The sequence below is a fragment of the Parasteatoda tepidariorum genome, chromosome 6 (genome assembly GCF_043381705.1).
Source record: "Parasteatoda tepidariorum isolate YZ-2023 chromosome 6, CAS_Ptep_4.0, whole genome shotgun sequence".
Taxonomy (NCBI): domain Eukaryota; kingdom Metazoa; phylum Arthropoda; class Arachnida; order Araneae; family Theridiidae; genus Parasteatoda; species Parasteatoda tepidariorum.
Window position 1 is genome coordinate 51,399,550 of NC_092209.1, and position 27,875 is coordinate 51,427,424.

At 28.9% G+C, this 27,875-nt stretch overlaps 1 protein-coding gene across 1 annotated transcript in view; it reads left to right on the forward strand.

The window, feature by feature from the left end:
- The window catches only part of LOC107444465 (sodium channel protein 1 brain), a 71,178-nt gene extending 44,797 nt beyond the window's left edge, over window positions 1-26,381 (forward strand). Inside the window, exons 16-28 of the mRNA XM_016058615.3 lie at window positions 1,025-1,218; window positions 2,862-3,087; window positions 4,897-5,116; window positions 6,889-6,971; window positions 7,088-7,188; window positions 8,372-8,504; window positions 10,268-10,441; window positions 12,271-12,390; window positions 15,743-16,006; window positions 18,611-18,802; window positions 21,315-21,469; window positions 22,219-22,445; window positions 23,387-26,381. Coding sequence (XP_015914101.1) covers window positions 1,025-1,218; window positions 2,862-3,087; window positions 4,897-5,116; window positions 6,889-6,971; window positions 7,088-7,188; window positions 8,372-8,504; window positions 10,268-10,441; window positions 12,271-12,390; window positions 15,743-16,006; window positions 18,611-18,802; window positions 21,315-21,469; window positions 22,219-22,445; window positions 23,387-24,375 — 3,078 coding nt within the window. The 3' untranslated portion in view covers window positions 24,376-26,381. The remainder of the gene's footprint in view (window positions 1-1,024; window positions 1,219-2,861; window positions 3,088-4,896; window positions 5,117-6,888; window positions 6,972-7,087; window positions 7,189-8,371; window positions 8,505-10,267; window positions 10,442-12,270; window positions 12,391-15,742; window positions 16,007-18,610; window positions 18,803-21,314; window positions 21,470-22,218; window positions 22,446-23,386) is intronic.
- The last annotated feature ends 1,494 nt before the right edge of the window (window positions 26,382-27,875 follow it).

Here is a 27,875-nt window from a genome sequence, read left to right on the forward strand (position 1 = left end):
CATATAAGAACATAAACTTTGACGCCCTCTAGCGGTTTTGCGTTTTGTTTTCGACCATGCATTCTTTGATAAAAATTGTTTGCTTGGGTGTGTACTATCACTTCCTGAAATTTTGCCCATCTTTTTAGAATCACCCTGTATATATGCGAAAATTATAAAAGAAATCTTGATAGTTACAAACATTTTATTTTTCCCGAAAAAATTGCTAGAATTAAAATATCTTTTGTACCAGTTTGTGCTCTTTGCAGTCCTGCTATATAAGGGCTTTCAGCAACGACTGCTTCATGGAAATAATCTACTGTGCTAAAAAGAATCTTTACTAATGCAGTGTGTGATAAGAAAGATAAGAATCAATTGAGAAGTAATTTTACTCAATAATGAAACTTACATTATTATAGCAGTTCTAACAAGAAACGGTGTTCCTTTCTCCTTAATTCAATCTCTTATGTATTTAGAAAATTTAACATAAGTGCTTAGATTCATATCTGGCATCATGAAATCTAATCTTTCTCTATTATTCTTTTTACTTCAGATATCAAATTAAACTTGAGTTTATAAAATTAAGATTTTGGGAAAGATAAATAAGTTTTTCTACAGCAATGGAAAAAGTCTTATAATAATTGCTTAAAAAAATAAAAACAGAAATAAGTATTTAAAATAACAACTACTTACGAATAAAGGAAATTTCGGAAAAAGTTAAGAATTTAAACTAAGAAGTTGGAAGTTAAAGTTAGAAGTTAAACAGTTATTATTTTTTGAACTAATTATTGAATTTCCCTTATTTTAATTTATCGTACTCGCTACATATTTTTCTACACACTTTCGTAATTTTAAGTTTCTAACTTTAACAACTTTTGCACAACAAAATAAAATGGAACGCAAACTAGAACAATTAATGATTAGTAATTATAATTAAAACAATATTATCATACAATTAGTAATCATAATTATTATACTTTTTTTTATCAAAACTGCTTATTCACATCGTAGACTTTCTCTTATTTGTTTTTTTTTTTATTCGCAGCTGAGAGTGGTAAAATTAGCTCAAGCTTGGCCAACAATGCGATTACTGCTAACGATTATTGCGAGTACCCTAAGCGCTGTTGGAAATATGACATTGGTTCTAGCAGTCATCGTATACATATTCGCAATTTTAGGGGTGCAACTCTTTAGTGACATTTATACAGAAGAAAACTTTGCTCCTGGGCCAGTGCCAAGGTAATTTAAATTTTTTTTTATTGTTATTAAACTAAATATGTAATTCTTTCTTAAGGAGTTCATTTAAAAAGTAAAGAGGCACAGAACACTGCTAAAATTTACGTACTGTATAGTATTGATGTTTGTGATGAAGAAAAATGTTGTTTAGGTTTAAAAAAAATACACGGTATTTATTCATTAGGAAATTTTTTCGTTCATATGCCAATGGTTGACCGGAAATTCCGGTTCTCAAAATGAAAGCTCTTATTACCACACATTTAGTAAAAACTGCAAAACTGAAAAGTAAATGCAACCGAATAAATGGTTTTTATGTCCTGCTATAAGGTATCATATAAAATTACCAAATTTTATTGCCACTTATTAAAAATCTTATTTTACTGTTAATTTTACAAAAATCATTACCAAAGGGCTTTGCTAAAAATAATCAAGCTATTTGGTGTTTCCAGAGCCAGAAACATAATACATTTTACCACATTTTGGTAATTTTTACCATATTTTGTTCTCATTGAAAGATTTCAAAAATTCGGTGATAAGCCACTCTTTTTCTAAAGGTGACATTATTACACTAAACCGCTCTTCAGTATTGTTTCCAAATAGATATTTTATAAGTTTCTGAAATTTCCTCTACAAAACAGCACAATACACTGAAATATCTTATTGCCTCCATGAAAATAGAAGTTTTTTTTTTTATTTTTTTATTACCGAAAACGCTTCCTTGAACAGTTTTAAAACCTTGTTTATCATTATAAACAAGGTTGCTATTAAAGAGACTTTTAAAAAAATCGAAACTATCTATCAAAACTTCGCTCTTCAAAATTTTTAGAAAAATAATAAAAATATAGCATAAATAAATTAAAGTTTTAATAATGTGCTTTACATAAAATATTTTGTCTTTTGTTTAACATTGACAATTAAGAAGTATTATATCTGTAAATAAATAATCTCAATCATATCTTTTATTTGGCTTTTCTCTTTTTGTTCTTTTAAATCCTCTGAAATTTCAACTGTCAGATGACTGATATTAAATAATAAAACCCCTTAAAAATGTAATGCTCCAAGCCCTTCATGTACAATGAGGTATATTAGAAATCACCATTTCTAATCGAAACTTTTCTCTACACGCTTTCCTTCAAAATAATAAAAAATAGCAGAAATAAATAAAAATTTTAACAATTTTTATTGTTAAAATTTTTATTGCTCATAGCGTATTAGTTAAAATATTTCGTTTTTTAATATTGACAATTAAGAAGTATTCTACTTGTAAATGAGTAATCTCTTTTTTTTATTTGACTTTTCTCTTCCTCTTTTTGTTTCCTCGTAAATATTACCATTAAATCTTCTGAAATTTCAACTTTCATCTAGATCAACCTCAGACTTGGGTTGGCTTTATTTTAAATTCCTCGTGCTTGAACAGGCTCATATCTCAAATAGATAATATCGAACTGATATCTAATTGGTACAATTTAATTGGATGTATTTTTTATGCGTATTTATGACAAATAAATTATAGCTTTTTAAAACAAGCATGAATTAATGAACAGTTTGACATCATACACCACAGAAACTAAATATAAAAGTATTCATCATGTGGTGTTGCCATTTTTTTCCGAAGTCACCTACATATTTTAACATGTCATCTTTAGGTGGAATTTTACAGATTTCTGGCATTCACTTTTAATGATATTTCGAATTCTATGCGGAGAATGGGTGCAGCCATTATGGGATTGCATGAGAGCTTCCGGTGAGAAGTATCAAGTCTGCATCGTTCTTTTTCTCGTCGCTTTAACGATGGGAAATTTTCTTGTGCTCAACCTCTTTCTTGCCATGCTTCTTAACTCCTTCAACTCAAAAGAGCTCAATCAAAAAAAGGTACAATTCTCATTCTGAATCTTACATATTGAGTAATTATGACTACGAATCATACATATTCTGTTTAATCCCGCGAAACTACTTCACAAATTTGCTAACATAACCTTTTTATTGATAAATACAGTTTCACTCAATAATTAATGAATTATGTTGATTCTAAATAATAATTTAAAGTTATTTTTAAAAAGGACATAATTAAAACTTTATTTTAAATTTTGAAGGCATTCAAACTAATTACGAAGAATAATTTATGTACTTAAAAATACATGATACAGCATAGTATGTTAAAACTACATTTAAAATTATTGATAGCCTGTGATTTCAAGAATGAAGCATATTGTTTTCTGACTTTTAATAAGAAAAATAATTTTAATTAATATTGTCCTGGGAGGATAAATAGTTTTATATTAATCGGAAATAGAAAATGTGGTAAATTGTGTGCACATTAAGTAAAAATTGCTTTAAATTAATTTTTTAAGGCTATTTAAAAAATGCTTTATTAAAAAAATAAGATATTTATTAAACATCTGAAAAACATCCGAATTCGGCACTATTTTTTTAATATTATGAACTTATATTCCTAGAAATTTTATTTAATAACATTTTGTCACACAATTTTCCTTTTCGTTTAAGGAATCTATTTTACACCATTGTGGAATCACCCATTTGGTGGTGGCTTGAAGCCTACCCATATTTAGATCAAGGAGCTCTAGCTAATCTTGGAAGGGAAGTAAAAGTGGTTGGCGCGCAGCGCTGACTCCTGCTGGCCTTACCCTTAACTCGTATCCCACTACGGATTGTTGTTGGAATCTATACAAGCGAGATATTTCTTCAAAAGAATTTATTCAGTAATTGATTTAAAAAAAATTTTTTTGGTCAGAGCTGTTGTTTTATTATATAAAAAAATATTTGTTTGCAAGTATTTATTTTACTTTAAATCTAACTAACGCTTATAAAAAATTTCGCTCTGTTCAAAATTTGTAAACAAAATAAAACTTTTAAAGTTCTTGTGGTTTATATTTAAGTTTTTTAATAGATATATTTAATGCTAATTTGAAGGGCATAATTTTAAATAAAGCCTATTGATAAAAAAAGAACAATACGACTAAATTAATACACTTTATTTACCATATCTATAATACAAAAAAAAAATCAATTGAAAAAAACATAGAATGACGAGTGAACTATGAATCAATGTCGATTCCACTTTAAGGTGTTTAATCTATTGTTAGCCTTAAAGCCTTTTATAAATTAAAATTACAATATTAATTTAATTAATTATAATTTAAAAATATTAATTTAATTAATTTAATTAATTTAATTAATTTAATTAATTTAATTAATTTAATTATAAATTAAAATCAAAAGATTAATTTAATTAATTATAATTTAAAAAGATTAGTTTAATTAATTTAAATTATTAATTAATTATAAATTAAAATAAAAAGATTACGCCATTTTAGCTTCCTCAGTTGGAAAATTTTTATAGTTTCAAGATATTCTCTTCATTTGGAATATGTCTCATAGTTTCAAGAAATATCCTTCAATCGGCATATACAATTTAAAGATATCAGTCCCTTTGGAAAGCAATAGCGTCCTCATCATCAAATTAAACAAAAACTCTGTGATTCAGATTGTTATTAATTTGGTTAATATGAATGAATATAATTTGGTTTCCGTTAATATGATTTGGTTAATATGAATGATTGTAGTTTGAAAATTGATGTCCGGCATATCGGACGCCAGGTCCAGAGGGGTGAAGGAAGTAAGTGGCCACTAATAAAATTGTAACACCTAGTTCCTTTCTAGAAAGAGGCAACCAGTTCTGATTCAAAACTGCTGAAAGGATTTCGACGGATTAAAGGAGTCATTAGTCGGGGTAATGCAGAATGGACTGACGAAACTCCCGAAGAATACGTGTTTCAAAAAAGAAGGAAAACTGAACCTCAAATGTCTGAACGACCTGAATCTCCAAGACGAGCCAGTGACATCGCGGCTGTATTCCATCAGCAACTTCGTCAGAATCGAGGTGAGGAAAATGTAACGATAAATTCCTCTTGCGCAGGATGCAGATAGATAGAATAAAAATAATGCAGGATAGAATAATAGAAATAAAATATCAATGAAATAGTAATGAAATGTAATTTTTACCAATAAAGCGTTGAAATCAGTTAATTTACAAATCATCCAGGTAATGCGCTAGGCAGGGGTGGCGAACCTTTATTCACCAACGTGCCATTTTTTCTAAAAAAATTGCTTAATGATGTCGTAGACGTGCCGTCAAATAATTTTGACTTCGTGTTTATTGGGAAAATAATAATATTAAATTCTGTCAAAACTCTTTGTTTACATTGAAAAAGAAAACATTTTGCAGTGTCTCAGTTATACGCGTAATTAAACTTAAAGTTATATCAGTGTGACTTCTGTTGTTGCAGATTAGATGACAAATAACTTATATTAGGTTGTAAGATGTTAGTTTAAGCAGGACTGTTAATTGTTTTTGCTAGTTTTTTATTGTTAGCTTGTTTTTTATTGTTATTAATTGTTTTTTAACATTAATTGTTAATTTTTTTATTAATAATTGTTAATTATTTTGTTTGCTTTTTTTGATTTTTATTTTAATTGTTACATATGCTTCATAGTGTAATAACATTTGTGATCAGTGCCGTGCCCAAAATATTGTGCCTCGTGCCATAAATCGCACGCGTGCCATTGGTTCGCCATCCCTGAACTAGGGTGATGCGATTAAATGAATTCATTTCTCAAATTTCCCAGATAATCTATGAACTACATAGATTATCTGCACACTATTTGTAAAAAATTCTGGATCAAATTATGGTATAAAGTACTGGCACATTCGTAACATTTATTTTAACGGTAAAATAATACTTGTATATCGCAGTTTTTACAGTAATACTTATTTACTTCGATTGATGCAGGGATTTGATAGTAATTTTCACCATAAAAATTGCGGTATATCAGATTTTTTGTATGGGTAAAAATGGATTTTAGGGTAAAAAGTACCGGCACTCTGAGTGCCGGTACTTTTTACCGTTATTGGATTCAGAATTTTTTTACAGTGTACTACCTACTAGATGCGCACTGTTAAGAGTGCAAATAAGATCTTTGCCGGAACACCAACAACGTTTCGTTACTCGTTAATTAATATAATATTATTCATTTATTTTCCGCTCCATAAAAAATTAAGCCACTACAATAAAACGGTCAACGAATTAGTTGATAGACTAAAGCATTAATCACTTTAAAAGCTACAATAATAAAGAATAAAATGGTTTAAAATATTATTATATTTAAGGAATTAAGCATAACGTTATTTATTTATTTTTCAACATCCAAAGAATTATTATGCTATCAAAATATTTAACAATTGATTGAATGAGAAAAACTTTTGAACGTTCGGAACGCGTTTTTCGTGTTTGGAAGATTTTATCCTCAGCACAGAAAATGACTACGGTGTATCATACTGCATTTCATAACCATAAAATATTAAAATGCTAAACATAATACTTTTCACTTACTTTGACCTAAATTACTACAGAACATTGAGAAAAGTATGAAAAGTATGTTTAATAAAAATTCTGTGTCAAGAGATATAAGTGCATTTCGGATTAAATAATCAATCTTACCTAGTTTTGATGTTTTTGATATTCCTTTCTGTTCTTTAACTCTTTTGATTTTTTTCTCTTAAATAACGAGATTCAACGAGCATATTGTTAAATACATGTTAAGGATGGTAGTTACAAAACACCATAACTTATTTTATTAAATATCTCTGTTTAGAGACAAGCGTACTTGCTGTTCCCAACAGAATACCCGAAACGGAAGTACACGTATCTTTGCCAACTGTGGAAATGGTCGAGCAGGTAAAGATTTCCCAAATTTCAAAATAATTCCAGACTTCAGTCTGTACCCTTATAAATGCATTATTTGTCTTTTTATCTGAAAGATAAATTTAGGTTTCTTATTTTTGTTAGAATAGGATTCCCAAAATTCTACAAGAGATGTGACGCCATCAAAGTCTCAAACGTCTTCTACAAAAGTAACAGAGCCACCAAACTGTTTCCCGATTTATTTTTATGGGTAATGATGAAGTATTTACATATTCTTTACCACACATGCGGCCCTTTAAATATATTAACTGAGAAAAAAGTTCTTGTCCAATTTTAATTAAATAAAGTGTTGCATGCGCATTGGTAAAATAGCAAATGAATGTCATCAACAAGTAATTGTAGAAAAGTCATGTGAGCAACTGGTTTTATTTAATGTTGAAATTCAACCTAAACTTCCACATTTGGTTAATTGAAAATGCATCTTCTTTCAACAACTGTTGCTCAATAGAAAAAGCTAAAAATTAGGACACCACTAAAAGAGATAAATTAATCTAGCTTCACCTTACATTGTTAATCCAGATTATATATATATATATATATATATATATATATATATATATATATATATATATATATATATATATATATATATATATATATATATATATATATATATATANCAAAATACAGCAAACAGCACCTCTATATAAAATAGTGCGTGGAGTCTCTCCGCGCGGAAGAAGTTAAACTTCGCAACGTTAATTATAGAAGAATCAGCAGTGGTAGAAGGATCACTAGTTCTATTCAACGACTCTTTTTCCGTGCTCTGTAATCACGGTAATATAGTGCATTTTTCCCTCGCCGACCTCTTGAACCAGTGGAAGTGCTTGTGATTGCCTCATCGTCTCGCCCTGGAAAATGTATTTTTATTAATAATGTATGTGAATGCGTCATAATGTAATTTCAGATGAGAAACAATCAATTGATATTCACAAGAGACGTACCTTGACATAACCTTAAATTCGTTGCATTGTCCGTGGGATTGTTTTCACTCATTTTTTACAATTGTTATCCGCTAAATTTGAAAATAAAATATACTACCCCATTAAATTATATGTGTATCAAAACAAACTAAAAAAATATTTATAGAAAAACAATACTTTTATGACTTTTATTATTTTTATGCTAGTGAGAACCAAAGCAATATGGAAATGAATGAGGGAAAACTGGATCCTACCACGTGATTTCCCGGTCAATAAAAATGTAGCGTTAAACGTTTAACGCCACCTTGTTGGAAGTCGCATAAGAAGTATAACTTCAATAATAGGATGTAATTATAATAAAATAATACTATAGATAAGATTATAATAATTGATAAAACGTTTTAATTAAAATAAAACATGTTATAAAATTATATCAATTTTATGCTTTAGATGGTTCGATCCTGAAGGCCGTCCTTTTTACAAATACTGGAAACTAAGTCGACGACTGATTCTTAGGATTTGTGATCACAAAGCGTTTGAATACAGTGTTCTTGTACTCATATTTTGTAGTAGCATTGTTCTAGTAAGTCTTTTTTTAAATTAAAACTGTTAAAGTTATCATATTTGCGGAACTAAACGATTAACATAATGTTATTTAAAATAATACACATAATAAGATACAACAAAATTTAAGTAATTGAAATGATAATTACATTTCTATAGTACAATTATTTTATATAGAAAAACTGCAACTTGGTCTTCCTGCAGAAATTGTTTTTAAAATTATTGCTACTTGTTAAGTACTTCTTAGTTAATATATTTAAAACTTAGAGTTCTGTGTATTAAATAATGGAGAAAATTATACCCGACAAAAATAGTGTGTGATAAAATAATAATTAGTACATACTAAATCAATTATTAATCATTGTAGATCAATCATAAAATCATCATTGAAATAAGCAAAGATTATCTATAGAACGCATGATCTCTATTTCTGTTTCAAAACAATGGAACATTTAAAAGTAATTTTAATGATATCAGTCTAATATTCTAAGCAGAAACAAAAAGAATCAGCGCTTAACAGTAATATTTACTTTAAAATTAAATAAACATTACTGTAAAAATTACTGTATAAAATTTTACGGTAAAATTGATTTTCCGGATGCTGAATTCAGAGTGCCAGAGTTTTTTTAATCGTAATTTGATCCAAAATTTTTTACCGTGTACCAAATTTACCAGATGGTACAAAATTTGTCTCATCGTTATTTTTACGGAATTAAAGATAAGGAAATAAAGATAAGTAAAGCAATTAGTCAATATTTTGTAAAACCGCTTAGTAAAAAAAAGCACGTCTTGCATATAATTACGCCTGTTAATTAGTCCCTCGTACGATGGTACTCGTAATCTAAAGGGGTTGGACAAAATTATGGAAACACTTCTATACTCACTCTTTGTAAACAATTTTTCTCTTAGCAGCAAAACTTTCGGGAGATTTTACAAGACAAAATTGTTGGCCCGATTTGAAAGCTCTTGCGTGAAGCTTTTAGAAATGCACTGTAAGAAATTCTGGATCAAATTACAAATAAAGAGCCTCCCTGAAACTTATTTTACACACGAATGCTTGGCTTTTTAATCTTTCCTAAACTTTTTACACTTGACCATTTTTGAGGGATTTTTACATAAATTTCTGTTTTCTTTGAATCAACTATATCTTTCAACGATAGAAGATTATTTTCAAAATTATTTTACTCCATTAACCCTTTGATTACGAATTTTAAAAAATGCTTTTTTTTTGTCCCGTTTATTATCCAAAAGGACAAAATAGGTCACATGTAAGGCAAATTTAGTATTTGGGATTTTTCTGACAAGCGATTATCAATTTAGAGGCTGGAACATATATGTCCCGGCAGTACTTAATGGAGGGATACATATGAACATTAGTAATTTTTAAATATTTGTTGGGACAAATGAGTCTCTTTAGTAGTCAAAGGGTTATTCTTCAATTTAATTTACGAATACATTTCTAATTTTCACTTCTAATTTAAACAAATGTACTGTGTCTATTCCCCTCAAAGAAATTAAACCTAAAAATTATACCTGTTTATATTACTATATTGTAAAGAAAAATCAAATTACAACAAGACAAAGTTATACGGAAAATTATTCAGGATATTTTATTTTTTATCAACCCGTTACGCTGACGAGGGGTAGATGCAAAAAGCAATAAATAATTTTCATAATAAAGTCAAATAAAAAAATATATAAATGATAAAATGTATGTCTTGAATGTTGCAATTTTGAGACTTAGAGTATCGAACTTTCTATAAGTGTATTGATACTTTCTAGTGCTTTGAAGATGTATTTCTGCCTGAGAAACCTCAAATGATGATGATTCTTGGACACCTCAATTTGTTTTTCACGGCTTGTTTTGTTCTCGAAGTCCTATTGAAATGGGTGGCTTATGGATTTGTTGTATATTTCAGCAGTCTTTGGACAACATTAGATTTTACAATCGTTTGCGTATGTATTTTTCCTCTATAAATATTAAAAAAAAAAATTTCCTACTTCAAAATTATCTTATTTTCGTATATATACTGTATAGTTTCCCTACAACTAAATTTTTAGTCGGATGGTAAACATAACATTCAAAACATCTTCCATACAACAAATTTTTCAAACTTCAATCTTTTTTATTTTTATTTTTTTTCGAAATTTTTGAGTTGATGTATTTTTTGATTTTTTGGCATTTTTGAATAGTTGCAATTGTATATTAGTATGTTGGAATAAGTTGAAGCATTAGAAAGTAATGGTAAACCAATGATGGCAATGGTAAAAGGTTCAACTATTATAGTTTGCGATGTAACTCTTTTGTTAACTGAACCACATCCTACAGATGAAGATATTTTAAACAGTACACAGTAAAAAATTTCAGATCAAAATACAGCAAACAGCACCGGCACTGAGGGTGCCGGTACTCTTACCTTTATCGGAATATATTACAGGAAAAAAAATCTAGTGTACCATATTTTTTCAGTATTAATTACCGTAAAATTACTGAATCATTCTAATTAAATAAATATTATAGTAAAAGTTACGAAATAGTACTTTGATGGTAACAATGGATACTATAGTTAAATGAATTTTACGAATGATGCACCCAAGTGCCAATACTTTATACCGTAATTCTATTTGGAATTTTTTGAAGTGTATAATGAACAACGATAAAGACTAAGAAAGTGACAGTGACTCCGAAATCTTCACATAGTGATCAGTGAATCTTCACACGCAAAACAGGAAACGGTCTTTTGGACTAAAACGTTATGATCATTCAAAACCATTAAAAAATTTCCCAAATGAAAGGAAATTTTTTATGAGAACTTCATGAAATTTTGAACCGTTGAAAATTCCGGAAATTAAGTAAAATAATCCTATTTAGCCTATTTTCCTATAAGCAAGTATTATCCTTTAAATGGATAATTTTTCTTCACTTATTTCATTTTATTTTTATAATAAAAATCAATGACATTAATAAATTTATAACATGTATCACCTTAATTTTTAATTAAGTCAAAATTATCTAATTTTGAACTTATCACGGCAGCAAAGAATTTCAGAATGTTTATCAAATCACTACAAAAGGCCACAACATTCCGCATAACGAAATATTCCCTGTAGCGAATATATTAGCTGGAGACAATCATTTCTGTGATATTGTAAAATATCACAAAATGTGTTACTATGAAGAGAGTAAACTTAAAGACTCTACATTGTAAAAATTTCCAGATCAAATTATGATATAGACTATAGAGCATCATCAGTTAAATCCATTTTTACCGTAAAATATTACACGGTAATTTTTACAGTAATATTTGCTTAATTAGAGTGATTCAGCGATTTTACTGTAATTATTACTGAAAAAATATGGTATATCCGAATTTTTGTTCCGTAACATGTTCGGTAGAGATGGATTTTATGATTAAAAGTACCGACATCCTGAATGCCGGTACTTTTGCTCTGAAAATTTTATTGCTTTTTCATTGTAATAAATTTCCCCGCATGTTTTCTTTTTAAATGTCTTGAACATTTTAAAACTTGATTAAAAAATTTAACACATTAATAAGGAAAATAAGCAGCCTAAATTTAAAACTGTGTTAAAAAGTCTAGTCAATTATTTGACATCTTTCGAAATCTAGGAGAATTCAAATTATTAAAACAAATTTATATCAATTACAATACATATATACAATTGTTCAGTGAAAAAAATTTACAATTTGTTTCAATAAACAGAAATTTATCATGTATTCAGACATTTCCTTATTTGCGAATAATTTTTATTTTTTTCTCTGTAGGTGTCAGTAGTAAGCATAGTTGCTGAAAGCTCTGGTTCTGGTTTATATGCTTTACGTGCATTTAGAACTCTACGAGCTTTACGACCTCTCAGAGCTATATCTCGGTGGGAAGGAATGAAAGTAAGTCTCGTTAAAACACTATAAAAGGTATGCTAGTAACATTCAGGATTTATCTAATGACTCCAGAAAATAATGTAAGTTTTACATACCTAAACAACAAACAACCTTACGGCAAACTTGTTTTTTTTACTTCCATTTGGTTGGCTAATTAATTCTTTTTTTAATTTAAAAGAAGTATTAGTATAAAAACCTTTTCCTTATAGATTAATAAGGGCATGCGAAAACCTTTACAAAAAAATCTCATTCTTAGATTCTATTTACTAGTACTGTAAACCTTATTTGCCTTTTTTTCATGCTAACTTTGTTCAGGCTAACTTTGTTCAACATTTTGCTTGTGTTGAAAACTTAGTTATTAGGCAAACCTTCACTTTTAAAGTGCAAAATAAAGTATTTAAAAGCCTGCGCAACTAAACCTTGTTTCAGTAATGGTCATGAAATCTAAAAAAATTTTGAGAAGGCAAATTCATCATCGGTTTGAGAATACTTTCTACTCTTTACTTGAGAATGAGATTCATCATCCATTCCCGAAGTTTTTTCTAACCTTGTTTCGTAAGGGCAGATTCAATCTCGATATAAAAGAATTGTTTATGTTTGCGAATCTCAAAGTGAGTAAACTAGCATAGTTAAATTTAACATTGTTTTAAACTTGCATGGTTATAATCTTTTATGAAGATCGTTGGGCTTTCTGATAAAGGTTGTTGCTGACATTAAAATCAATCTTGCACTGCTATCTGAGTATATTTTAAAGAAACCTTCATCACATGTAATACACTTCTGAATTCTTCTATAAAAATTTTTAAAAGCAACTTTTAAAGTCTTCTTCAGAAATTTTTTCGGAATTCAGATACTACTAATGCTTTGCGGGGCAGGTTTTTTCAATCCAAAAAACTTTGGCCAAAAAAAGTCATAAAAACAGTGGTCATAGTTCATGATGAAGAAATTTTGCTTCATCTTTACATTTTTCGAATTAAAAAGTGGTTGATTAAAACTATGTTGTTTAAGAGATTAAAATAATTAGAATTTTAGTGATTCACTCCTTTCTCATTTTTTTTATTGAAGTTTCTTTTTAATTCACTCCTTTCTCCTTAAATAACAAGAAGGAAAATTGATCTTTGGACTGTAAAAACAACTGTTTAAGGAAACTTTTTGGCGTTGCAAGCGTTTGTTTAGTCCGTTTTAAACTCAATTCCAACAATAGTTTGGTACCGAAAATAAGAAATTCTAGTTGACACACAACTTTTGTTGAAAGTTTTTATTTAAAAGACATAAAATTTACATTCAAAATTAGAAAACAAAATTTCTGAAAGTGTTCTTTTAAGTATCTTTTGAAAAATACTATCGTTTGAAAGTTAAATATCACAAATCAAAGAAAATGTTGACTAATACAAATGTTGCCAATATAGCATTTGTTTATATAGCATTTGTGGCCAATATAGCAATGTATTAGCATTTATCATGGTATATTATTTTTAGCATTATGTATTTAAACATACTGTCAACAAATTAAGAACTAGCTCAAAATAAATTTAAAATTAGAATAAAAATAATTTACAAAAATAATCAACTACTTGATGTTCAATTAGCTAATGCTTATATAAAGTTTAGATTTAGGCGCTAATTTTATAGACATCATTTTAATGTATCTAAGCATCAGGAATGTTAACTGATTTTTCATTTTCCCATAGAAAGCAACTTTCGTCTTTACGTTTTTAAAAATATTGCGTAAATATACAATTGAACCCAATATTACGAATTATTGTTTAAAGCTCAAAAAGGGTTTATAGAAGAAAAGCTTAATTTTGTACAAATGAAAAATACAATATAAGAGTTTTATCTATAAAACGATAAATGAAGATATTTAATTCTTTTAGTAAATCGATAAATCGATGATAAACCATAGGTAACGATGCTTTGATAAATCGATTCACAATATTTTTTTCCGAATGTTTTTACTAGTCCCGAATCAAATGTAAGCGCATTAATTCAGCTAAGAAAAATTATTGATATATCTAAAATCAGCTGCACATTTTCGGTAAAGTGCATAATGCAACTATTGACAAGTCTCGATGAGCAGATGGTTTTGGAATTATAAAATCCTGATCATACTCTTCATAATATTTTTGGATGATTTTCGGTTAAAAATAGCAAAAAATATTGATCTTGTCAGTAAAAATCAATCTTTTGGTATCTCAATATTTCTTGTGAATGATTGATCTTATCAATAATTTTCAAGAAATATTTTTTCCAATTGTTACATTCCTATATAAAAAGCATTACCTTATTGTATTAAGAATTGCTATGGTATAAATTAAACTAAAACCTAAAACAGTAAACAATGACATTTAATTGTTTTAATTTTTGCAAATCACAATATTTTCTTACAAAATTTAATCCAAATAATACATTTCTACTTCAATGTTACTTTATTGTATTCAGAATTGTTATGGTATAAATATAAAAAAAATTAAGTAATTTTCAAAGTGAAAAATTAATAAATAAGTAATTTTATTGAAATAACCTTATTTTCTAAATAAAAGTTTCAATGTGTGAACATATGACGCTGAAATAGGTGATACTTCACACTCTTTGAAGTTTTTCGGGAAAAATGATTAAATAACAATTTGTTTAATTGTTATTTTGCTATATTCAAACAAACAAGTCAAATAACCATAAATAAAATGGTACTCAAACTGCTTAATGCTAGAAAAAATTTTGATTAACTGCTTTCACTTAATACAATTAAAGAACCAGAATTTTTATCGCACCAACTAGGCCCATCTAATGAAGCCTGCTTAGCTGCTTGCGGCTGGATGCATATTACAGTAGAAAGGGTTAATCTGTTAATCGCATGACCGACATAATGGGAGTTCGAGGCCCAGCCTTGTAATTAATTACCAGCATAATAATTTCTTTTGATAAACCACAACCTAACTCCAATGTACATTACCGTATTTTATTGTATTCATGGTTTTTTTTAACTATATTAGTCGTAAACTACCCGTATGCCCTAAATTGGGGCAGGTCGGGGTAAATATTTCATATTAGTCGTAAACGGTTTCAAAACCGTAAAAGTAAAAAAATGTTCTTTACCGTAAACTTTACGGTTCATTGGATGGACAGACTACCGCCAGTTATTTTACCGTAATTTTAGAATGAAATTTCTAACATTGCGTGGATATAAGATCAGGTAAACGCGTTTCTTTTAAATACAATTTTTGTTGTTTTAGTATTTATATCTTTAAATTTATATTAAATACTAATAAATTTTCTTGAAAATTAAAATCTTTAAAATTTCTTTGACTTAATTCTTGAAAATTCTTAAAGCAAATCATATATTTTTTTTATTTAACAGATTGTAGTCAATGCTTTGATGTCAGCAATACCGGCTATTTTCAATGTGTTGTTGGTGTGCCTTGTCTTCTGGTTAATTTTCAGCATAATGGGAGTACAATTTTTCGGTGGTCGTTTCTATCGGTGTGTTGGAGAAGATGGACAAACATTGCCGGTCAACGTCACATCAAACGTGGAACAGTGCCTAAGCCTGAACTATTCATGGGTGAACAGAGATATCAATTTTGATAATGTTGGGAATGCCTATCTGGCTCTTTTCCAAGTTGTAAGTTAAGGATTATTGTTAAAGGAACATATAAAAGTTTTTAATTATAGTTAAAGTACTACAAAAATAGAACAATAAGCTTTACACTTTGATGAGAGGCAGTTTAGAGCATGGTTAAGTTATTAGCATAAACAAGAATATTAGTTCTAAAAGCAGTTGATAGTTGATACTGGAACGCTTCTTTCTTATATACATATGCAGCTTTGTATGTTCAAACTGCATATGTATATGAGAACTGCATATCTATATGATGGCGTCATGTATATGCCAATGCAAATAACAGTTTATAAATACTTGTCGAACTGAAGAACAGTTAGCACAGATAACAGAATATAAGTCAGGCACTGGCGTGTTGGCGAGTGGACGGTGGGTATGTGTTCCTCTCAATACTTTAAAAATCTCTAAAAGTCTCCCTCAGTTTTTCAGATAAAGAAAATTGAGCCCTGGTGGCTCAGGGGATAGAGTGACCTCAGGTGATCAGGGTTTGAATCTCAGCGACGGTTGGTTGATACGAATTCTGCACCCGGATCGCACCAACCACAATTCTGACGTAAAATATCCTCAGTGGTAGATGGATCACGGGTTAGAGTCCCCTTGCCGTCAGGCTAACCGTGAGAGATTCTCGTGGGGTTCTTCTCCATGTAAAAAGTCCACCACAAAGGAAAATTTCTCCAAATACTTGATCGAGGAGTTTATTTGTCTTCTGGATTAGATTCAAAATTGCAAGGCTACGGAGTTGAACATTGGAAGTCGTAAACTCATAATTGGGTTTTGCTGTTGAACGACGGTAATTAAATAAGGAACATTGATGCGAATTACCGTCAATTTAAAATTCTTTAAGTTAAAAAAAAGAAAGAGCGGAAAATCTTTTTCAGGTATTTAGCTCATTATAGATTTTTTTCTTTGTGTGTGACATTTAGAAAACTATTGTGTCTGCGTAATTTAATTTCGTCACATTCAAAAATTAGTCCCCTGAAACACAGGATTAAGGTGCATCTAAAACCCTCTGTTTCAATGCTTTAGAGCGTTTGGTGGAGGAACAATATCATTCACCCACTGAAGCTCCCATTGAGATATTGTCTGATATGATTAAAAAGCTATAATTACAAGGAAATAATAAAAAAACTTTTTCAGCATAAATATGAAAGATATTTACATAAAAAGCAATTCCTATCAATTTACATAAGAATAATTCCAGAACCAAGGAAGAATGGGTTTAAAAAATTATCTTATAGAAATTATCTTGTAAAAATTCAATATGTTTGACGAATGAGGAGTTAATTACCTTTTTTTGTTAGTTCTCCAGTCAGGCATTTGATAATTCTAATGTACAGTGAACAAAATATCGGACCACCATGAATAGCTCTTGATCTAATGTTCGGATCTCCCAGTTCTAAGACTCAACATTAAAGGTTCAAGGAGGTAACCTCAAATATGCAACTAAAAATAGAAATACGATTTTTTTTAAAATTGCGACTTCCAAGAACTATTTGATCAGATATCGTTCAAATTTTGTGCTGTCTCATGCAAAATTGTATTTTTTTTACATGATGTTGCAACTGTACACTATTATTGAATAAAAAATAAAGTAATAAATATTTAATTAAAGTTATTTTTTGCTTTGATAAATTAATTTTATAATTTTGTGCAACAATTTTACAATTTGCTTATAATTTCTTTGAGATATGACGAAATATGCGAAAAGTAAAATTAATATAAAAAGGGTCCAAATTTTGGACTGTTCTCCTGATCAAACTATTCGGACCACGTTTCCCAGATTGCGGCTACCTCCTATTAGAAATCCAATTCCACCGAAAAAAACTTTTCTTTATTCAGAAAAAGTACTTTTTTTTGCCTGATTTCGTAACTTAAAATATAGTTTGCATTAATTAATTAGCATATTTGAGGTCACCTCCTTGAACCATTAAAATTAAATCCTAGAGCTTGAAAAATCCGATCATTAGATAAAAAGTTATTCAGAGTGGTCCGTTTTTTACACGCTGTATGTCTATCGTGATTAAAATACAGAGTTTGTACTCTATTTGTACAATAGTAATGATTAATGTAAAAAATATTTAAAGTGCTCATTATAACGCCTCCTTAATTTCACTCGGCGGCCATATTTCGAGTGAATTAATTTTGATCTCTCTAATCATTTTCAAAATTATCTGAAATGTTTACAAATCAAATTTCTAATTCGTGATTTACTGCATAGATAATTCGTGACAGGCTACCCAACAGAAAATACGAGCAATTTATTACATTTAGAATTAACACTTTCATCGCGGCAATTGTGTGCCTATGACCCACCCTCTGCGCTAAGAGCTCCTCCCTCCCGTAGAACTAAAATTGAAACAAAACGCAAATTCTTTTAAAATTTGCTTAGTTCATTTTAAAAATATTATTCAATTGCAATTTATAGAAATACTCACTAATGTAACAATAGTACACAGCGAATATTCCTTGAAGACGAATTATCTCGTCCGTCATGATGAAAGAGTTAAATTTAAAACTTCTTATTATTATGAATAGCTTGATGTTTCGTAATAAAACAGACTGATTGTTATATTCTTTCTTTATTTTTGTGCTTAAATTTGAACAAAGGCAACATTTGAAGGCTGGACAGAAGTAATGGAATATGCAACTGATGCAACTGAAGTTGGTCAACAGCCTTACACCGAAGCAAATTTCCCTGCATACATATATTTTGTTACTTTCATCATTTGTGGTTCTTTCTTTACGCTCAATCTCTTTATTGGTGTCATCATCGACAATTTCAACATGCTAAAGAAAAAGGTAGGGATAATCTCATTTGGTACACATTATTTGCGAAAAAATTAAAGAATTTTAGAAGCACTATTAATGTCACTTTTCAGTTTCTGTTATCAGACAATTCAACCATTTGAATCATTTTGAGTAATTTAATGAAGATTTTCTTTTACAAGCATATAGGGTTACACAACCCAGTAGTAAGAATTCAATATTTTAATCGCGCTAATTATGTTGATAGGTTAACAAAAAGAGGTTAAATAGGTTCAAATAAGTGTGCATAGACTGCTCGAAACATTTATTAGTAAAATAAACTAAAAGTTTAAAACTTAAATTTTTCATTTCGCGTAAAAGTTTAGTGTTTGGATATAAAAATTTAAAATATTTAATTTAGTGATTTAAGTTCAGTTAAATAAATCGAATGGAAATGTATATTGATTGTTATAGACTGTACACAGACCACGCCTGAATATTCATATGCATAGATTTGTAGAAAAGTGTGGTGGCTTTTGTCACAACGCACAGGAAAGAGCAACGAGTTATTAAAATATAGAATAGATATCAAAATGAAAATGTAAACAACGAAATGAATTAGACAAAAAAATATACTGCTTGTAATTTTGCTTAAAATATTTTAACGGGAGTTAGATCAAAAAATGCGAGTTTGGAGAGTAGAATTATGAATTATTCAAATTTGCCAAGAATTGTTCCATTTATAAACTTATTTTTATAAAAAACGCAATTCTAAAGCATGCAGTTAAAAACTTCAATAAAACATGCAACTAATGAAACGTGAGTTAACATTCATGCTCAAAACAAGGTTTCTAAAATTGCCGATTAAAATTTACCCAGAAAAATAACTTAAAATGCCCTAATTAACCTAATAGGCGTAATAACCTAACCTAATAGACGTAAGAATCCAATACCCTAATAAGAGTAATTACCTAATAGACGTAATAACCTAATATCCTAATTAACCTAATAGGTACTTACAAATAATATTTTTTTGTTGCTTGCTGACCTTTTATTGCTGTTATAGTGTTATATAACAAGTGTAATTTTGAATATACATGTTTTAGCGTGTTTCCCGAATAACTTAAGTGAATATATGTACAACTAGGAAAAAGAAAAAAGTGGTCATCCTAAATGACTTTTGGTCTAATGATTTTCATGAACCAGGCCTTAATCTTAATGGTTCAAAAAATTAGCCTTAAATGCACTAAATATCTTGTGTAGACATTATTTTAATTTACGAAATCAGACATGAAGACGCATTTTCTGTGAATAAATATTGTTTTTTTTTACCATAGATTTGGATTATTTACTCTTAAAATATGCAAAGAAACCGGAATAAGGGAAATATGATTCGAAGAAATTCTATAGTTCAGTCAGAAGAGCAGTTGAAAGTTTGAGTCCCTTAATGCTTTTCTTTTTGCGTATTTCGCTATATTTCAAGAACATTCTGAGCGAATTGAAAAACTTTTACACATAACTATAAAATTCGTTCATCCTAATCTATGCAAAATGTAATCTATGTATCCAATCCATGTAAAAATAAACTAAAATGATTATTTATTACATTTCATAGTTTTAATTGATAAAATTGTTCGTATTGTAAGATTGAAAATTTTTTGCGTCATTTTGAAGTGGGTAATTTTTAAACACCAAATGCAAAATTTGAACGCAATCGGTTGAATAGTTCTTGAGAAATCGAATTTTAAACGTACGACTATTTCAAAATTGCACAACTTACAAACTGTTCGGCCGACTTAGTTCAAATTTTGAATTTTCTAATTTAAAACTGCGTTCTTTAAAGTCATGTGAAAATTTTACTTCCTTATTGAATAACCTTATTTATCTTATTAGTATTAATAATACATTTTTTGACCCTTATGAAATAAATATATTAATAATAAACGGTTAATAAAAATTAGCTTTATCTGGTTTTACCATGTGATAAACGAATTTTATAATTGAGTGTAAATTTCTTCAATTTGCTTAAAGTGTTTTTGAGGTATAGAGAAATATGCAAAAAGTTAAATTATTTTTAAGAGGTCCAAACTTTTTACTGCGCTGACTCTTGACGAAACTATTGGGACCATATTTACCATATTGCAGCAACTTCTTTTATTTTGAGACTCAAGAATCCTAATCCATTGAAAGAAAAGGAATGTTTATTCTGAGAAAATTCGTTTTTGTGTCTGATATCGAAACTTGAAATATCATCTGCATTAATTAGTTATCATATTTAAGGTTAGGCAGTTGGACCGTTTACCCGGAACCATGAATTCCAGTACGTAAAAAACAAATTATTATATCAAAAGTTATTGAGGGTGCTTCTTTTTTGTGCTCTGTACTCTCAAATAATTTGCTTTTTTTTCAGTTAAACGAAACGTAACAACGATTATGTTTTGTTTTGTATGCAAACCAGATGTTATGATGGGACTTAATTAAAAAAACAAATGTTAAGGGTGATATTTTGAGAATACCCAGTGTACTAAGATAATAGTTTTTCTCCAATATCTATTTTTTGTTTTAGTATGAAGGAGGCATCGTAGAAATGTTTTTGACTGAGAGTCAAAAGGCATACTATACTGCTATGCTGAAGCTTGGACGTCGCAAACCTCAACGAATTGTCACCCGTCCGCACAATGTTTATTTACAAGTATTCTATGACGTGGCTATGAGCAGAAGGTAGTCCAAATTTTAAATATTATATTTTATATTTTTATTCATTTTGTCCTTTTTGGGTATTATAAATATTTATTCAACATTTCTAATAGTTGACGAGAAAATTTTATAGTCCAAAGTATAATTTATAGCCACAAAAGATAAAAATGAGTATTAGTTAGCATAATATATAAAACAAATGCTATTTTTTTGAAAAAATGAAAATATTATGTGAGGGAAAATGTAAGTGATAAAGAAAATTATTCTTTTTCTAAAGGAAACAACACGCCTTGTTTTATTAGATGTTTTAAAATGTCTAAATAAGCAAGAATATTGCCAAATATGGCTTGAATAGTCCATCTGACACTAAACTTCTATGAAAAATAAACTCAGAAACATTTTTAAGTAAGGGGAACAAGACGCTAAAATATCTTCAGGCTAATTGAATTAATTACCTGAAAGGCATATGGGTTGATTTTATCAATCCTGAAAAAAAAAACAGTTTGAGTAAAAAATCTTAGACTCTTTGCCAATTGGCTCACATTGTAAAGCAATAGACTATGACATTTAAATATCTTTATAATTGACGACTCATTAGAAATGATAAAGATCTATAATGTTAGAAGGTAAAACTTTGTCAAAGTTTAAGAACAATGAACTTGCTATACAGGATTTACTTATATAAACTATAGTTTGCGAACTTTTTTCGTATAAAATACACTCATTTTTACCTTCTCAAACTAGATTCATTCATTAATGCTCATTATTTTTAGATTCGAGATGATTGTCTTTCTTCTAATTGTCTTGAACATGATTGCTATGACAGTGGAACATTACCAGCAGCCCGAGCAAATTACATCTATCTTAGATAAACTCAACATTGCATTCACTTTTTTATTCTGCATCGAGGCCATCATTAAAATAATTGGTTTGCGGCAGTATTATTTCACATTTCCATGGAATGTCTTTGATTTGACTGTAATTGTCATGTCTGTAGTAGGTAAGCATGTAGTATAAAAAAATGCTATAAATATTCATATACAAAGATTTTATTTTACATATACATCTAAATTAAATAATTAGAGCAGGTGATAAATATCATTTCCACAGATGTATCATTTATGTTACAAACATATGTGCAAAAATATAAACTTATGATGAAAGCACTTTTAAAAAAAAAAAATTTGGATTCAGACCTTTCAATATGAGTCTAACCGTAATATGGAAATTTGAATTTAATGTTATATAGGAGATAGTATGAAAGTTAAAGCTTTTTAATGTTACTTTTATTTATCTGTAAAAATTTTCACGTGAATAAAATTTTTTTTATATAATTAAAATAATAGTTTTAAAATACATTTTAAATAACTATTTATCATTTTTAACTCGTTTATTTTAATAATAATCAAAACAATTTGAATTGAGAAGTATAAAAATTGCGCGATGTTAATATGCATTTTTACTTAACGAAATCTTAAAGGTCGAAATATTTTGCTGAGAATTCACGCTTTCAAATAAAATATCAATCCAACATTGAACTTTTAATTTGGTTTAGTGTTTCTCAAATTCGTGTTTAGTTTACTTTGTACCTAAAAAAGAAAAAACAAATACATAAAAATATAGCTATATATAGTATAGTTTTTAACTAAGTGTACTGAATTTAATCTCTTTTTAAGAACCATTTCAATTTTAAAAAAGATCGTGTCATGAGAAATTACAGTCTAACCATTTCTGGTTGTCACAAATGTTTTACGCATTAATAATTCTCAGAGAAGTTTTCAGAACTCGCGAAACCATTTTTTATTGCTATATTTTTAAAGTTTTCCCTTTGTTTCACAATGAGCCCGTTTATTACATTATTTTGAAACTTGTGTTATTTTTCAGTTTTAGATTTTTTGTCTCGATTTAATTTTTCTTCTTACATGCCGTTACTGTTTTCAGGTATTGTTTTCGAAGAAGCCCTCAGGACACTAGTAATAAGCCCCACGCTTCTCCGAGTCATTCGACTCATACGCATAGGGAGGATTCTCCGACTGATCAAAGCTGCGAAAGGAATTCGAAAGCTTCTCTTCGCTCTTGTTATATCTCTACCAGCTCTATTCAACATTGGTGCCTTACTTTTTCTGATTACATTTGTTTACGCCATCGTCGGAATGTCCATTTTTGGTCATGTTAAAATTCCAGAGTTAGGAAGTGTAGGTGGGGGACTGTCTGAATTAATAAATTTTCAAACATTCGCCAACAGCATGGTTCTTCTTTTCCGATTGGCGACATCAGCAGGTTGGAACGATGTTCTCGATAACCTCATGATTCAGCCACCTAATTGTGATCCACTTTATTTAAATTTACCAAATGGCAATTGTGGTCATCCGACTATCGCCATCATTTATCTTGTTACTTACATCATCATCAACTTCATGGTCATCATCAATATGTATATCGCCGTTATTTTAGAGAACTTGAGTCAGGCCAGTAAAGAAGATACTGGCATTTCTGAAGAAGACATCGAGATGTTTTATGTTTGCTGGTCGCAATTCGATCCCAACGCATCGCAATTCATCCGTCACTGCCAGCTTTCGGATTTCGTAGCTTCGTTGGATCCTCCACTGGGAATCGAGAAGCCTAACGAGCCTGCATTGGTCGCGATGGATCTCCCAATAGCTTCAGGAGATAGGATCCATTGCCTAGATATCCTACATAGTCTCGTGAATTTGGTGTTAGGTGATGTTGAAGACACTGAAGAATTCCGTGTCATACGCCGACAAGTTGATCAAAGGTTTAGGAAAAGCTTTCCTACTAGAAATCTTGTTGAAATTGTTTCAACTACTCATAAGAGAAAGCAACAGGATAATGCTGCCAGAGTGATTCAGAAATCGTATAAAAAACACATATCCAATTTAAAATCTAGGACGAAAAGCGATGACTTATAATTCGAAGTACATCAATAAATATTACGCAACTAATATTATTCTGTGTGCTAATGGTCAAACTTTCTTCACATAAGGAAATCTGAAAATGCACCTGCAAAATTCATCAAGTTTCCTTAATATAAAACTAGAATAACAAAGAGAGAAACTGCCTTATAGGCATGAAAAGCAACAAAAGACGTCTTTACTTTGTTAATAACTGTTGCACTATGCATGTGCCTTATTACTATACTGTTGAATTTTATCAAAGCACAAACTGAATGTTGCGATAAGCTTTTTTATTTAAGGTATTTCAATTTGAAAATTCGTTGTTACTCATTTCTATTTAAATTTAATTTATCGAATAATTTTGCAATGTATAAATTTTAATATCAATTCAACCTGACTAACTAACATAATTTTCCACTTTCAAAATTAATTTGTCATTTTAGATTCTAAATTTAACAATCTTACATCTTTTAACGTATTCCATATTTGAATTTCATTAATTATTGCCATTCCTGATATGAGTTAATAGTTTCATTTCCTATAGTTAATAACACTAACCACTTATTTAATGCATATATTGTTTAAGAGATTAATTTTAATTCATTTGAAATAAAAATATCTTATGAACATTTTTATTGATTTTGTAACAGATCTGAGCAAAATATCATTCGTATTATTAAATATCTTAGTAAATATTATTCTTTGTAATAGCAATTACATTGGGCATGAAATCAAGATTATTTGTAGTAATGTAATAATTGTAATCATATATCATGATATTGTAAACTATGATAGCAAGTAATCAGTATTGTAATAAACTACATAATGCCCACATTTTTCGTAATAACTGAATGTATGATCTGAACAAAAACTGACAAAATTCCAAATTTAAAAAGGTATTTACATTTATAAGGTTTCTGCGTTTTTCAATTTCTAATAATTACAAGTAATCATAGATCATGATATAATAAATTATAATAACGCTTCTTGCTAACAATTTGCGTTCTTTTTCTGTTTTTGTAAATACTATATACATTTTTAGAAACGAAAATACATTGGCATGATTTATTATAACTATTAATGTATTACTTCTTTTATTTTTTTTCTAGCGATGAATCATTTTCATTTAAATATTACTTTTTAAATGCTAACTTAAGACACAGAAAATTCGCCACTTTCCATTACTTTAATCCGTTTTTGTTTTCATTTTCCACTCATGAATCTCCATGTATGATTTCCATTTTCTTTTTATATAAGGAATTTAGTCTCATAATTAAATGTATTGTTCTCTTATCCTTTATGTATTTCTCAACCGAAATAATTTCTTGTGTATTTATTATACCATATTTTAATAAACGTAAAGCGATATATACCGACGAAAAAGTATGCTAGACCACGTAATCAACTTTTAAGAAAAATTTACTAACTGGTTTACAATATATACATTTGAGATCAAACAGTTAGTAAATGCATTAAACAAAAATATAATGATAAGTTTCAAAATGCAGATATCTGAAAAGATATTCTAACAAAGTATCGTTTTTAGTATTAAAAATAGGGTATTTTTGAGTTAAATGCTGGATTATAATAACATTTCTTTTGTACATTCTTAGAAAACTTAGAGTGCAATGAACCACAATATCGTTTACTTTTCTGTAACCTCAACTAAAAGCTAATATGAACCATATTTTCAAGCAAATTAAACCAGTTTAACCGCGATTTCACGAAACTATGGTTTAAGTTAAAAAATAGTTCAATTTGGAACATTATTAGGATATTAAAAATTTGCTTAGATTTTATGATGCAGGATATTTTTGTTCAATACAGAAAAGATTTTTCTAAGAGCAAATTTTTGTATGAATAAAGCAACAGTGAGTGTCTTAAAATAATTTTAGATTATATGTTTCTTTAGTTTTGTATTATTTTTACGTTGATATTTCTCACCAAATTTATGTTACTATTTACATATTTCACTTTTGTTAATGTAGAATATCTGAAAAGTAAAGTGTTTTCTTCAAAGATTGCTGCCTTTATTTACATGTTGTACTATTTTTTAACAAATAAAACAAAATTCTTTAAAATAAGGAACTGCACTTTTTAGCATCAACATTAAATACATTTATTCAGTTATAACTTTTAAATTGAATAGTAATTAAGATGAATTATTGTGAACAGCTCCATGCACATGTGACAGATTTTGAAATAAACTGGTAAGAGCCAATAAGTTATGTGAACAGCTTATAATTAATTGCTATGGCGCAAATGACATTATCACGTTCACAATTTCTCGAATAACCCTATATGAAATGTAGAATTAATAGAATTCTGTTGCATAGTGTTATACTGGGTCCATAAAAAGTTTTCAATTTGTTGCAAAAAAGCTTCTAGATTTCAAATTTCAATATTTTCTCAAAAAATTATTTGTTCAAGTATTATGCTTCACAGTTTTTTAATAAGAAAAAATGGTCAAAATACAACACGTTGTCTTATCTTGGATCACCATATGTTCTATTTTGGACCATTAAGTATTTTTTCTTTTATACTAATTTTGAGTTCTATTCTTCTTAACCGGTTTGTTAATTGAATTAAAATATTCATGCAGTGTAGGACTTGATTTTCATGTAGCCTCCTTAAGCTAAACTAAATATAATTAATTATAAACTTTATACCGAAGAGCATTTTATTGGAATATCGTGAAAATTTACAGCTTTACTAAGGACACAAATATTTGTGAATGTTGTCAGAGACAACGTTTATAGGAAAGTATATTTGTAGTAAGTTACACATGTTTTAGATCTGTTGCAGATTTTTGTTGAAGCGGTCTATGGTTCAATTTTATGGTAAACCAAGCATATAGAGGTTCGATTTTGTTAGGATAAACGAAGATAAGAAAATGTTGGTATTTAATCTTCAGGAGAATGACATTCCTATACTTATGTACTTGAGTTATGCTTTCAAATATAGGTATTATCAGGGCTCGAAAAAAACTCAGAAATTTTACCCGTCCCCGAGGACGGCCTGTCCCAGGGCTCGAAAAAACTCAGAACAGTTACAGTATTAACTGTATTAAACAGTTTTTTTTTTTGTTCAATTAAACTGATTACACGTGGTTCAAGGTATTCGCCATATATTAAGATTCTCCCTTGTACTTTTCAATTTGAAATTTCAAGATTAGATTCTTTCTGTCATTCTTGGGGTGAAGGGTATAAGTTAACAATTAACATTTATAAATACTTGTGTATGTAAATTAGCAAAAAATAGAAAATTAGAAATACAGAACAATTTCAATAACTGTGGATCTAAGGATCTGATTTTTACGTACCAAGATCCAATTTTAATTGTTGGAGGGGCTAACCTGAGAAATGCTAAATAATTAGTGCAGACCTGTAGGGAAAAAATGAGCGTAACACCCCACTTATAGGGTTGATGACCTCTCTTACTATATTGCTATGGGATGAGTGTTTTACAACATTTCCTCAGTATAGATGAGTACTTTACAACGCTACTGATAAGCT